General features: G+C 36.3%; 1 protein-coding gene across 1 annotated transcript in view; it reads left to right on the top strand.

Annotated features, from left to right (window-relative positions):
• The window catches only part of SMURF2 (SMAD specific E3 ubiquitin protein ligase 2), a gene marked incomplete at its 5' end in the record, with an annotated part of 94,312 nt that overhangs the window by 48,061 nt on the left and 32,107 nt on the right, over nucleotides 1-14,144 (top strand). The window contains 3 exons of the mRNA XM_019805169.2: nucleotides 5,627-5,760; nucleotides 7,739-7,804; nucleotides 11,812-11,896. Coding sequence (XP_019660728.2) covers nucleotides 5,627-5,760; nucleotides 7,739-7,804; nucleotides 11,812-11,896 — 285 coding nt within the window. The remainder of the gene's footprint in view (nucleotides 1-5,626; nucleotides 5,761-7,738; nucleotides 7,805-11,811; nucleotides 11,897-14,144) is intronic.

Here is a 14,144-nt window from a genome sequence, read left to right as displayed (position 1 = left end):
GTCCCTTTTTCTCCACATCCTCACCAACACTTGTTTCTTGAGTTTTTTATTTTAGCCATTGTGATAGGTGTGAGGTGATGTCTTACTGTGGTTTTGATTTGTATTTTCCTGATGATGAGTATAAGCATCTTTTCATGTGTCTCTTGGCCATCTGTATGTCTTCTTTGGAGAAATGTCTGTTCATATCTTCTGTGTGTTTTTTAATTGGATTATTTGTGGGTTTTTGGTGTTAAGTTCTTTATATATATTGGATACTGACCCTTTACTGGATATGTCATTTGCAAATATTTTCTCCCATTCAGTAGGTTGTCTTTTAGTTCTGTTTGTCCTTTTCTGTGCAGAAGCTTTTTATTTTGATGTACTCCCAATAGTTTATTTTTGCTTTTGTTTCCCTTGCCTCTGGTGACGTATCTAGAAAGATATTGTTATGACTGATGTCAGAGAAATTACTGCCTGTGGTCTCTTCTGGATACTTAACTCTTTAGTTATGGAAAATTTATTCATTTATTTAGTAAGTAAGTAATTAAAAGATCTTATTTTAATTTTTTAAATTTTTATTTTTTTAAGATTTTATTTATTTACCTGACAGAGAGAGCACAAGCAGGGAGAACAGCAGGCAGAGGGAGAGAGAGTAGCAGGCCCCGTGCTGAGCAGAGAGCCCAACGTGGGGCTTGATCCCAGGACCCTGGGATCACGATCTGAGCCAAAGGCAGACGCTTAACCGACTGAGCCACCCAGGCACCCCATATTTTCTCTCTCTTTTTTTAAGATTTTATTTATTTGAGAGAGGAGGAGTGTATAAGTGGGGGGAGGGGCTGAGAGAGAGAGAGAGGAACAGGCAAACTCCCCACTGAGTAGGGAGCCTGTCACAGGCCTTGATCCCAGGACCCAAAGATCATCACCTGAGCCAAAGTCAGACTCCTAACTGACTGAGCCACCCAGGCACCTTCTCTGTTTTAATAAACTATTTTTGTTTTAGTAAAAAATTAGAAAACTGTGATGAAATGTCTGGGCTGTTTCCCCAACTTAATTTTCAAACATTCCTTTTATTGTAATTTCTGTTTTCACGTTTTTAGCTTCCAAGATCACTTTGTTTTTTGACAATCTTTTTTTCACAATTTCCTCTTATTTCTTGGATGCAATATCTTCTCTAATAAGAGAAGTGAGTTTTCTTCTGTTGCTTGTATTGCCTCTCTTTTGTCAGAGTTCCTTTTTTTCTGTTAGTTTGATTTGGGTTTCTGTCTTTTTATATTTAAGGGGAGGCATTTAAATGTTGATTGAAAATTCTGTGTCCGTGGGTAGAGCTGGTCCACTCGCTAGGGTAGTCAGGTGCAACTGTTGATAATTCTCCCGTTTCCTGCTTGGGGGGCTATATATGCTCGGATGCTAGTGTTCTTGCAGCTGAAGAGTATAAGGATGCTAGGGGGTGTCTCTGTTGCCTGTATTTACCTCTTAATATCTCTGCTTTTATTAAGGACTTCTATCTCCTTCCTCAGCTGTGCCTAGTGTCGCTCAATAGAGAACTTTTCAGAGTATAAACCTTGGGTCTCCTGACAGGGTTGAGGATGAACTGGATCAGGGAGGGGATTCTGGAGGGCTTTCCATTCCTTTTCAGTACTTTCAGCAGTCCTTCTCTTTTAGTCCCGCATCACTGTTGGAGTATCTTGGGCTTAGGAGTTTGGGAATATTTCAGGGATTTGATGGCAGTAATAGTCTTGTTTCTTATTTGTTCCTCCCTGAAAGCAGGTATAGGTTGCAGTTTTCTCCAGGCTGTTAATTCCATTATCACATGCTTTCTACACCACTACCATTTTGTTAGCATATCTCACGTTATAAACATGTTAACTGCCTTGATATCCTGACTTTTAAGTCTTTGGTCTTTTAAGCTTTTTAAGCTTTAGACTTCACCCTTCATCAATTTCAGTTTTTCTTCAAAGTGTTCCACTTAACTACAAAAAGGAATTTTAGATCGCCCATCAAACCTTTATGCCTGACATCTCACCTACTTACTTCTAGACAGTTAGTTCTAGAACCACCCTAGAGTACCCAGCTCAGCCAGGACTCTGGTCAGTTACTTAAATTTGACATGTGAACAAACGTCCTGTCTCTCCTACTGAAACACTGAGATACATAGAGACAACTCAGAATAAGGCTTTTGTGTATGCCCCTCAGAGCTATAACTCCAAGTTAGTAGGCAGATAAAGAGGAACCAAAAAAATAGGCGGTAGAGTGAAGTGAGAGTACCCGGCTTCCCGCCTCCACCACTTGCATGTGTGATCATTAGCTCATTGTTTAACCCCTTGTGCATCAGTTTCCATTGACGACAGCAACAGTGCCTACTTTAGAAGATTGATCGGAAGAGTGAGACAGATAATATCTGTAAAGTGCTTAGACTAGTACCTGACAGGTAATTCTTAAATGTTAGAATTTTAGTAAATGTATTATATTAGGTCTCATATTTTTTTTTTTAGTACTTGATTTGACCTGTGGTGAGTTTGAAATCGCAGCCCTAATAAGCTACTATCTGTGTAACTGACTAAGCTTTTGAGTTCTTAATCAGATTGTTTTAAGCCATGTCTTTAAGCTTCAGCGAGAGACCCAGGTATGATAGTGAACAAGACATAGTCCTCCAAGTGTACAGCCAAGTGGTGTATCAACACAACTAAATAGGAAATTATAAACAGTGTGATAAGAAAATGGGGAAGTATAGGGTGCTCTGGAAATACACAGAACTTTATATGAATTTAGGAGTTAAGGACAGCTTCCTAGAAAAAGTGGCATTTAGGCTTAGACCTTAAGTAGAAGTTAACTTGAAAAAGGAAAAGTGGGCCGGCTCATTAGTGAGTTCATGTAAGGGGAGTATGGCATAGGACAAACAGAGAGAGGCAAACAGGAGCCAGCTCATGAAGGTCCTTGAAAGCCTGTTAGTAAATTTGAATCCTCTCCTAAACGCAGTGGAGAGCAATGAAAGGGTTTTAAGTGGGGGAAATGCTATAATAAGGTTTATATCCAAGAATGACACTTGGGCTATTGTGAAGAATGGCTTAGAGGGAGGCAAGGATGTCCAGGAGACTAGTTCCAACACTGGAGTGTGGGGCAATGTGATCGGGTGGATCCTGGAGGAGCAGGTGATTAGAGGATTCACTCAAGGCAGAATGAAAGAGAGAGAAGTTTCCTGAATACACTGCAAGGGAGCAGTGGGCAGGACAGCAAAGGAGAGACTGTCCACCAGAAGCAATGGTGGGGGGCTGTATGTAGTTAAGGGGGGAGTGAGGAAGTACGGGAACATGGAATTTTCCTTTTTTCGGTACCTGTGCCTGTTGTAAGTAACCTATCGGTCAGCTAAGGCCTATGGATATTTTGAGGTGGGTCACTTAATGAGCTTGTTTGCATTCAGCCCGGTGGTCACTGTGGCCCCTTTGACATTATTCAGGTTTCCATTGCTCAAGCCTGTTGCCCAGAAGTAGCCTCTACACTGCATACCGCCCCCCCCCCCCGGGAGATCAACAATGACAAATCTTTGGCATTTGGCAGAGGTCTCCTCTTTAGTAGCTGCTTCGTGCTGGACCTGTGGGGCGGAGGTGTCTCTACCTAAACTTGTCTGTTTGTCAGGGGTTCTGTACAAGTTACAGACCAGAGCTTGGTATTATACTAATGTGCTAATAGGTAATTTGAGTGGGATTCCCTGATGGCCAGGTCCATGGGATTTAGGGGGAGGGGACTCTCCAGTGGTATGGGCTGGAATCCCTGTTGAATTATCATTTGTATGTAGAATCGTTGGATCCAGCACATAGAAATGATAACTTTATGTTAGAAAAGTGGTAATGTGAATGAAGAGATGTAGACTTTCTAAATATTTATAATATGGCCTTAAAACTTAAAAAAAAATTTTATCCTTGAAAATGAAATCACATTATATATCCTATGCTCTGCTGCGTTTGGCTCACAGGCTGTGGGTTGCTGACCTCTGCCTTAGACTCCTTGCTTTTCTAGGCTTGCTTCTATGGTCTTTCTCAACACAGCAGCTAGGGTGATCTCGTTAAAACATATTTCAAATCTTGTTACTCCTCTGCTGCACATCTCCCATTGGTTTCCAGCCTTACTTGGCGTAAGGGCCAGAGTTCATACCATGGCTGACAAGGCCCCTTATGATTTGCCTTCTGTATTGGTTAGAGCAGACTAACTGATATAATAGGCAACTCCAGATTTTCAGTGACTTCATACAGTAGCAGTGTATTTTGTATAAAAGTTTCATTTGTCAGGGAGGCTATCTCAAAGTTGTTCAAGGACACAAACTGACAGAATCTCCCCTGTTTTCAGTGTATGTTCTTAAGGTCTCTGGGCCTTGACAGCTAGCCTTCTGAGAGGATGCTTATGTCAGTGGTGGGCTAAGGCATGAGGGGAGGATCAATATTTTATCGTAGTTGTACATCAGGCTTACCAGTTGGGAAAGTGATTTAATGTGATTTTTTTTCTTTTAATGTTGGTTTGGGGAGATTTAGCTGTTTAATAATTGATTCTGGTGCTGGAATTTTGACATATCACGCAGGAGATAACTTGCCAAGTTAGGTCTGTTAGGTATATTTAAAAATTGGAGCATCCTGGATATTTTAGTCCAAAGTTTTTCATTTGCAAGCAACAGAAATGAAATTCAAATTGGCTTAATTTTTAAAAAGGGAATGTATTGGTTTGCATAATTAAAAGTCTGGGGGGTAGGCATGCTTTTAAGCACAGCTGGATCCAAGTGTGGCTTCCCTGTTTCTCATTTAAAAGTTTTAGTTCTTAAGTGGTTTTGGCTTTTTTATATACGAGGTGAATTTTTCTGATATTACTGCTTTAACGAATGATACTTTAAGATCAAGGTTGCTGGACCAAAAATTTGACCACTTACAGGCAATGAAATAGGGTTAGGGTTCTACTGATATAATTATGTTATTTTATCATATTTTTGCATGGGATGGCACCATGTGAACAATTGGCTGTGGTAGAGCTTTCACATACTTGCAGGTATATGCACAGACAAGTATAGTAACGCTTTTCCCTGCTCTGCTTGTCTGCAGGCAGTGAAGTGAAATCTGCAAGAGTCCTGCTCTCTCAAGGCCTGCATACAGGAAAGAAGCAGGGGAAAAGCGTTACAATCAGCTTTTGTTCTACAGCATTTTAAAACATAACAGGTATGTCAGATTTTTGGTCTGTCAGCCTTGACAATGCCCCTTGAAAACTGAGTACTCTCTGAGATGATAGGTCATGTCATTGAAATGTGTTTAAAATGTGACTGATAAAAGTTCGTGTAACATTTTTGTTCTTGGAAAGAAATGTCAGAAACTCTGTTAGTGTTATTTGACACTAGCTACTAAAATAGTTTTTTACTAACAAAAATCGTTACCCAGCCGGAGAGTGATAGATGTGATGAAGGATATATTAAAAATTATTTTTAGATTTTATTTTTAAGATTTTTTAAAAATTTAAATTCAGTCCCATGGGATTGATTGAACTCAAAACATATTTTGCAGTATTTAGTCATACTCTGAAGCATTTGAGACTTTAAAATACAGGAGCAAAAGAAAAATTTCATACTAACTACTTGTAGTTGCCAAGTTACTCATTCAGTCATGTTGTGTTTTAGGTATATTGGAAAGTCTGATTCAGTTACGATCAGTGTGTGGAATCACAAGAAGATCCATAAAAAACAAGGTGCTGGATTTCTTGGTTGTGTTCGACTTCTTTCCAATGCCATCAACCGCCTCAAAGACACTGGTTGTGAGTAGATACTAGTGCTTTTTAAAGTTAAAAAAATATGTATATATATTTGTATATATATTATATGTATATACGTATATATATGTATATATATTACACACACACACACACACACACACACGTTTTTTGGGGGAGGCAGCGATCCAGAAACTTAACTTCCTATGTATGTTTGAAACATTGGTAAAAATTCTTGGTTAAATTTATTTTATGGACTTTATAAAACAAACATTTGAAGTATGTGAAACTTGAACTAAATCAGAGCTGATGCTTAGTATCCAGTGAATTTATAAGTGTTAGGAAAGGTCTGATATCCAAGAGTAAAAAGAAAAGTATCAAAGTATAAATGCCTTTTTTGTTTCTTAGTACCCTTCTCTGGTTTTGGTGGATTTATGAGATAAAATGAGTTTTATTTAGGTGATTGGAATGTTTAAGGTGAAAGAGGAATTATTAGTGAATAAAAGTGATATATAAAACGGTGAAAAAATTAAAAGTTCTGGAAAGGTAAGACATTGAGTGTAAGATAGCTGTATTAACTACGGAATTATAGATTTAGTTTTCCACCAACCTGGGCGTTTAGAAGATCAGGCCAAGGTCAAGACATCAGAAATGATTTCCATATTGGAGTGACACGTTTAATTTGCATATGCATAATTCATGTAACCAGGTAACAAAGCATCTTTTGGGGGATTATTTCCATTGGGACATAGATGAAAGTGTCTTTTTCAACAAAATTTTTTGTTGTTTCTACAGGATTCTTTTTTATATAATATAAAAAATATTGCTAGTCATTCATTGTCATGGGATTTTAGCCCAGATGTCTCTGCTCAACAAAAATTCACTTATAATCTAGCTAAAGAAATTAATTAAAAATAGAGCAAATTTAGTTTGAATATTAGGTATATTGAGATGACCCCTTTTAATGTAGTCCAGATACATAAATGTTGATCTGTTAAAAAGGGAGAAAATTGTGCCAGAAGTCCTGAGTCGGGGGAATTTAAAGGCACCTGAGAATTTCTTTTATTTCTGAGTTGACAGGGTGACCCAACAGGAAATAGAGGACGTTGGGATTGGTAAAGGTCTAAGCATATAAAAACGAACTGTTTTATTACCCAACCCAGCGGGCAAACTGAAGTCTTATAGGCCACAGAGACCTTATCTCTGCTTCAATTTAGCCAACATTTATTGCGCTTTTAATGTGCCGGGTACTGTTCAAAACCCTGGTGATAAGAAGTGGAAAGGGCATGGATCCTGTCCTCTGAGAAGCAAGGGCAAGGGCCTGCTGGCGAAGGGAGGAGGACTCACTGGAGAGGCTGAACAAGAGAAGAGGAATTGCTTTGCAGAAGTCCGCTATGTAGTGGATTTAGCAGTGTCTGTTTGTTTTGCAAAGGGAAAAATGTCTTTTTTTTTTCATTGCATAGCCAGGCGCAGTAGTTTTGGGACACAGATTTTTCTTTCTGCTGCCCGCGAGTGTTTCATTGCATTAATTTACTTGACCCTTTTGATGTGCCATAATATTTCATTTACAAACATTTATTGAGCACCCTGATACAGTGTTCTACCAGTTTGGAGTGGAAAATACAAAGACTAATGTATGGTCTCCTCCTACTATAACAGTTACACATGAGAAAATCAAGACTCAGGCATAAATTGCTTAAGGACAACAACTATTAAGTGACAAGCCGAGACTCAGACAAAGTGGTCTGAAATCTTTGGAGAAAAAGTAGTTGCATGTTGGCAATGTATACACCAGCGCCTTATGGTTTTTGAAATCTGAATTTATCAAAACCTTGTTAAGACATTTATACTAATTATATATGTAGTTAGAGATTTTAAACATTTGTTTCATCTTTAAAACATTATTATTTAAATGATAGGCCTGATTGCCATTGGATTATGGAAATTTACTATCACTCTGTAGATGTCAGAAGCTCTGATACCAGCTTATTTTTTAATTGCTTTTTTTGTTGATTTGAAATAGATCAGAGGTTGGATCTGTGCAAACTTGGGCCAAATGACAATGATACGGTTAGAGGACAGATAGTAGGTAAGTGTGGAATTTAAAGTCATATGAAATTTGGCATCATTAAATATCTTTTAAATCCGCGTAACTGTAGCTTCATTGTATTGGCTTGAGTTAAATGAGTCACGTAAAATGTTTCAAACAGTGGATCCAAGTTCCAGGCTACCTTAATTTAAAGAATTAAAAAAAAAACCACAGAAACCCTCCAACTATAAATAATGTTTAAAAAAAAAAAAAAGAGGCTCCAAATGTGAAAAACTATTGATCCTTTAGGCATTCTTTTAAAGACAGACTTTATACATGGTCTGAAAGTTTTCTAAAAGTAATTCTTTTTTTTTTTTTTTTTTTAAGATTTTATTTATTTATTTGACAGAGACAGCCAGCGAGAGAGGGAACATAAGCAGGGGGAGTGGGAGAGGAAGAAGCAGGCTCATAGCAGAGGAGCCTGATGTGGGGCTCGGTCCCACAACGCTGGGATCACGCCCTGAGCCGAAGGCAGACGTTTAACCGCTGTGCCACCCAGACGCCCCTCTAAAAATAATTCTTAAACTGGTTTTTGAGTAAGAATATTCTATTGAACTTTGTTTAAGCTTTACAGTTTTAAAATAATCTGTGCTAATTGAAAAGAATATGAGGAATGATAGAATACTGATTGGAAAAAGGGATATCTTACTCATAAAGTACTCAGTGGGGCTATCTTGAATTGTCTCAGAGGAAGGGCTTTATACAAAATTTCCTGAGACTCAAGAATTGGTGGATTGAGCTTCGATCAAGATACACAGTGTGTGGGGCACCTGGGTGGCTCAGATGGTTAGACATCTGCCTTTGGCTCAGGTCATGATCTCCAGGTCCTAGGATCGAGCCCCATATTGGGCTCCCAGCTCAGCGGGGATCCTGCTTCTTCTCCCTCTTCCTCTGCCTCTCCCCGTGCTTGTGCTCTGTCTCTCTCAAATGAATAAATAAAAGAATCTTAAAAAAAAGAAAAAAGACACATAATGTGATAGGACACCAAGATGGGCTCCTTTGAGGCTTCTTAAAGAAAAAAACATAATTGGAATCTTACCACTTCACTATAGAGCAGAATTTAGGATAAGTTGATTGCCATTATGAACCTATCAGAGAGGTTTTAGTTACTGAAGTTACTTTTGAAGGGCTTCATTTTCCAAGGGAACGAGTTGGGTTCATAGTGAATTCAGAGTAGCAACATAACCAAGCCCTATGACTGTTATCACAGGGAGATATCTACACTACAGCCTTCTTGAGAATTCCTGTCATTCTTAGATTGAGAAGGGAGTAAACAAACTAAAAAATAAATGCTGGCTTATAAGATTTTAAATGTGATTGTTCTTTATTTGTTTGGTATGTTATGTAATGTTTGCCAACTAATGTCCAGTAGTAACAAAATAGTTTCACTAGGTGTTGATTGGCATTTATAAAAACAGCAGACTTTCCTTTGTCAGCAATTAGAAATAAACCTATGAAATATACTATATAAAAAAGGAAAGCTTTACTTAGACATGTATCTGTGTTTAAATTTGAAGCTTTTGTGTGAATTTGGTTTTCATAGCAGAGATATGTTGATTCAAACATTATGCTTTTTGATCCTGCCATTTAAAAATGGAATAAGTTTAAAAAAAAAGAAACCAGAATAAGTTCTAGTTCTTGCTGAATTAGACCTTTACAAATAATCATGCATAGATGTATATAACATACTTTTGGGAAATGGAGAAAAGTACACTAGAATACTAACTTTAAAAAATGTATATCCCTTTCTAATAACTTTATATACATTTATATAAAATTTTTTATGATTTTGGTTCATTGAATATAAAATTTTTTCTTTCACTTACTGTAACCATTATTAGTGTTTATAATTAATGATTTTAAAGGATGAATTATATCAATATATCATAACTTATTTACTGGACTTGTAAGTTATTTTTTTGCTGTTGTAACATTGAAACTTGCAAGCATTTTTGGACACTTAGCTTTATCCTATTTTTGGAGTATTACCTTAGAGAAAAATCGCCCAAATTGAGACAACTGATTCAAGGTTATAAATCCTTTTCCTTGTTTTTGAATCTGTTATTCAATTCTTTGCATCTATTGTGAGGTTCTTCTTTTTTTGTTATAAAATCAAATCAAATAAAAATATAGACAGAGAACATAAGGAACATCCATAACATGCCATCATTGTCGTTTCCTTGATGTACATACCTTTCTGTTTTTTAAAAATGGTATTACACTGTGCAGAATTTTAAATAATCTGTTTTAATTTGTCCTAAATATCTTTTGTTGTTCATGGATACATTTCTGTAGCATTTTTGATGTTTCATGACAATCCATGGTGGACAAATAATTTAGCTAGTACATTATTGCTGGATATTTAGATTGTTCCTGATGTTATAATGTTATGAACAGTGTTCTTATAAACATAATATTTCTATGACTCGTTTTTACATATTGCTAGGATTAGGCCATTTAAAAACACAAGCCCACCTAAAAATTGCTTAGGTGCTTTGTAATATAGCATTCTGGAGTTGAAGCTCATGAAATCCTTAATTTTGAGCCTTAATAATTATTCTAAACAAAGCTAATGAGAAAATACACAGTTTTTGCAGTGATTATATCTAGGTAAGCATTTCACTTAGTTTTTCTGTATAAAAACTGGTTAATACTGTTTTCTATTACTATTTTCATATAACATTTTGTTTATATTCACTGAGGAGAGGTATGTTACAATGTCACCTAAAAATGAAGTTCATATAAAGGAGTAATGTGTTGAACTTTCTGATTTTTCAGAATTTTTGCAGAGCTGGAAGATTTCAGAATTTTGAGACCCTTCCTAGAATGAAGGGTCTTAAGATGACATACTTTATGTGGTAACTGATTAATTCTTTAAGAAGTTGGGTTATAGTCACATTTGCCTATTCCTGTTTTATCTTTTGGGAGAATTGCCAAAAATAGAATTAAAGAATATTAGAGCAGCAAGGAACGACTTCAGACATATCAGTTAGCCTAACTTCCTCATTATCTAGATTATCTAAACTTTAAGAATGTGAAGTGTTTTGTTGAAGGTCATTGTGCCAAACTAGGTGTTAGAGCCTGGTCTAGAGCTTAACATCTCTTGCTTCCAAATTTATAGTGGTAGTTTTACACCACACTAGATCATTATGTACTGTTTTAACTCATGGAATCGAAGTGTTGCCCAATTGCCAGAATCCAGTGTTGTTGTTTGTTTGTTTGTTTGTTTGTTTGTTTGTTTTAAGATTTATTTTAGAGGGCGTCTGGGTGGCTCAGTCGGGTAATTGTCTGCCTTCGGCTCAGGTCATGATCCCAGGGTCCTGAGATCCAGTGCTGCATCGGGCTCCCTGCTCAGCGGAGAGTCTGTTTTCCCTCTGCCTCTCCCCCCTCCTCATGTTTGCACGTGCGTTCTCTCTCTCTCGATCACAAAAATAAATAAATAGAATCTTTAGGGGGAAAAAAAAGACTTATTTTGGAGAGCATGAGCAGGAGGGGCAGGGGGAGAGGGGGAGAGAATCTCAAACAGACTTGATCTCACGACCCTGAGATTACAACCGGAGTCCTAACCGAGAGTTGAACGTGTAGCCGACTGTGCCACTCAGGCGCCGCTGTTTGTTTTTTAAAGATGCGTCAAGAATTACACATAACCCAAATAAACCCAAATTAATGTGAACTTTTCCTGTTCCTCTGTATGTGAATATACCTTTCATGTATTATGCCTCTTTTGAGTGTAGTAAGAGACCTTACACTGCCCCATTACAATGGGCAAAAAGGATTTAAACTCTCCTCCACGAACACAATAAAGTGTAGAAAATCATAAAATTCTGACGTCACTCCTAAAGGAAAAAATCTCATGGAAAAAAAATTACAGAATTTATTAGAAGCTAAAAAGTTCATTCTAAAGTATTAAAATAAGATAAGCTAGATGTCTTTTAAAGATACGTATTTTAAATTGTAATAACTCTTTCTAGTTTTATGACTTTTAGTAATTTTTTGTTGTCTTATAGTAAGTCTTCAGTCCAGAGACCGAATAGGCACAGGAGGGCAAGTTGTGGACTGCAGTCGTTTATTTGATAATGATTTACCAGATGGGTAAGCTGAGATCATTAGAGAAATATGTTGATAATATCCTTCAAATAATGACAAATAAGTTGGCATTTATTGTATACTTTAGAAATTTGCCGATCAGTTCCAGAATCTAGATTTTCCTTGTACGTGGAAAATTAGCAAGGAATCTTGTCAAGACAAATTTATAAAATGAACCGTGAATTAGATATGTTAAGTTTGGTTTTTAAGAGTTTTGACTAGGAGACAAATTGCTTGACAAATATAACTTTCCTATAAATAATATGTATTTTAAAGAACAACTTTTTCGATTATTCAAAACTGGACATGTAAGTGCTAAATCTGAGACATTACTCTATTTAGAGGGATGAGATAGAGATTTGTGGAGTAAAAATTTTAACAACATAGAAACATTTATTGAGCATATGTGTGTCAGATACTGTTATAAGCATTTTATGTGATACATTAGTTCATTTAATTCACATGTGAAGTGTTTTGTTGAAGGTCATTGTGCCAAACTAGGTGTTAGAGCCTGGTCTAGAGCTTAACATCTCTTGCTTCCAAATTTATAGTGGTAGTTTTACACCACACTAGATCATTATGTACTGTTTTAACTCATGGAATCTAATCTAATCCTTACTCTTCTGTTTATAAACTTTATGAATCTAATTAGTGTATTTAACTTCTGTAAGCATTGGTTTATATTTACTTATAGAAAAGGATTGTGATAATAGTATATATGCTATAAATTGTGAGGATTAAATGAAATCATCCATGTAAAGCATTTAGCACAATGTTTTGCAAATACTAAGTGCTTAATAAATAAATAGCTGCTATTATTACTCCTGCTTCTACTGTTTTCACCCTCATTTATTTCGTAGATTAAAAACACTAGGACTCAGAGGAGTTCAGTAAACTTGCCTTGAAGGCTGCATAGTGAATGGTAGAGCTGGAATGCAGACTTACGCCTCGATTCCAAAGCTCATACTTCTGATCACTGCTCTCTATCTTTGTTTGATACTAGCGCTTACACTTTTCTGATTTTATTTTTAACTTTCAAAATATGTTTAATTAACACCAATATGGTGTAGTTTATATACAGTGAATTATTATTATTTTTTTAAAGATTTTATTTATTTATTTGACAGAGATAGAGACAGCCAGCGAGAGAGGGAACACAAGCAGGGGGAGTGGGAGAGGAAGAAGCAGGCTCACAGCAGAGGAGCTTGATGTGGGGCTTGATCCCATAACGCCGGGATCACGCCCTGAGCCGAAGGCAGACGCTTAACCGCTCTGCCACCCAGGCGCCCCTACAGTGAATTATTTAAAGTATATAATTGGTTGAGCTTTGACTTAAATTATTTTTGATATGAAATTTTACATCCAAGCCAGGGCATTTGCTCATTTTGTTTAAACTCTTAAAAATTGCCACAACTTAAGTCTATTTATAGATTACTTTAGCTTCTTGATATATATGTTAACTTTTATGGATGTGACGTAGATTATGGTAATTTTGAAGGGGAAGTTTAGTATGAAATAATTAGTATTAAGAGATTACAACAATGTAAGGCTTATTCTAAGTTTGCTCTACTTTATAGTACTTTCTTCCCCATTTGTTTTTATATCACATCCTTTAAAAATATCTATTTGGTCTACATTTTATAATACAATTGTACATGTATATAATTTATAAATAAACAAAATTAACATTTTGTGCTTTAATTGTTATCACAGGGCAAAAGACCTCTTAAGCATCTCTTTATTTCCTATTTTCTATGGCTCCTAAACCTCTGCCAGGGTTTTGGTGGAGTTATTAACATTACCACATTTCTGTGGTCATTTACCTATGTTTTGTTGTTGTTACGTTCATTAAAAAGTTACTGAGGAGGAAGTACCGTTCTTTTTAAAAAAATAGTTTGAGTAGGCTAAATGCTTTAAAAAGCTTTTATATACTTTTATGTTAATTTTAAAAATTAGGTGTGATTTTTATTTTTAGTATGTCTTCCCCCCCCCCCACTTAATTCTGGAGAAATTAGTATAATTTAATTGAGTGTTGACATTATTGAAGAATTCTGAGTTTGGCTGATGGAAGATATTAGTCACACCTCAGTGTAAATATTTTAGAAGCTTCAGAATTCCAGAAGATACATTGTACAGTTTTAAAATAAGCTGAAAAAAATTATGGTATTCTATTGATTTTTCAGTTGTCATTCCTGATTTATAACAGCAGATGTCTTCCTGACTCAGTTATTGCACTAAAAGCATTCTGTATCCA

The sequence above is a fragment of the Ailuropoda melanoleuca genome, chromosome 13 (genome assembly GCF_002007445.2).
Source record: "Ailuropoda melanoleuca isolate Jingjing chromosome 13, ASM200744v2, whole genome shotgun sequence".
NCBI classification, from domain to species: domain Eukaryota; kingdom Metazoa; phylum Chordata; class Mammalia; order Carnivora; family Ursidae; genus Ailuropoda; species Ailuropoda melanoleuca.
The sequence above is the reverse complement of the archived record's forward strand: the minus strand, read 5'-3'. Positions and strand labels throughout refer to the sequence as shown.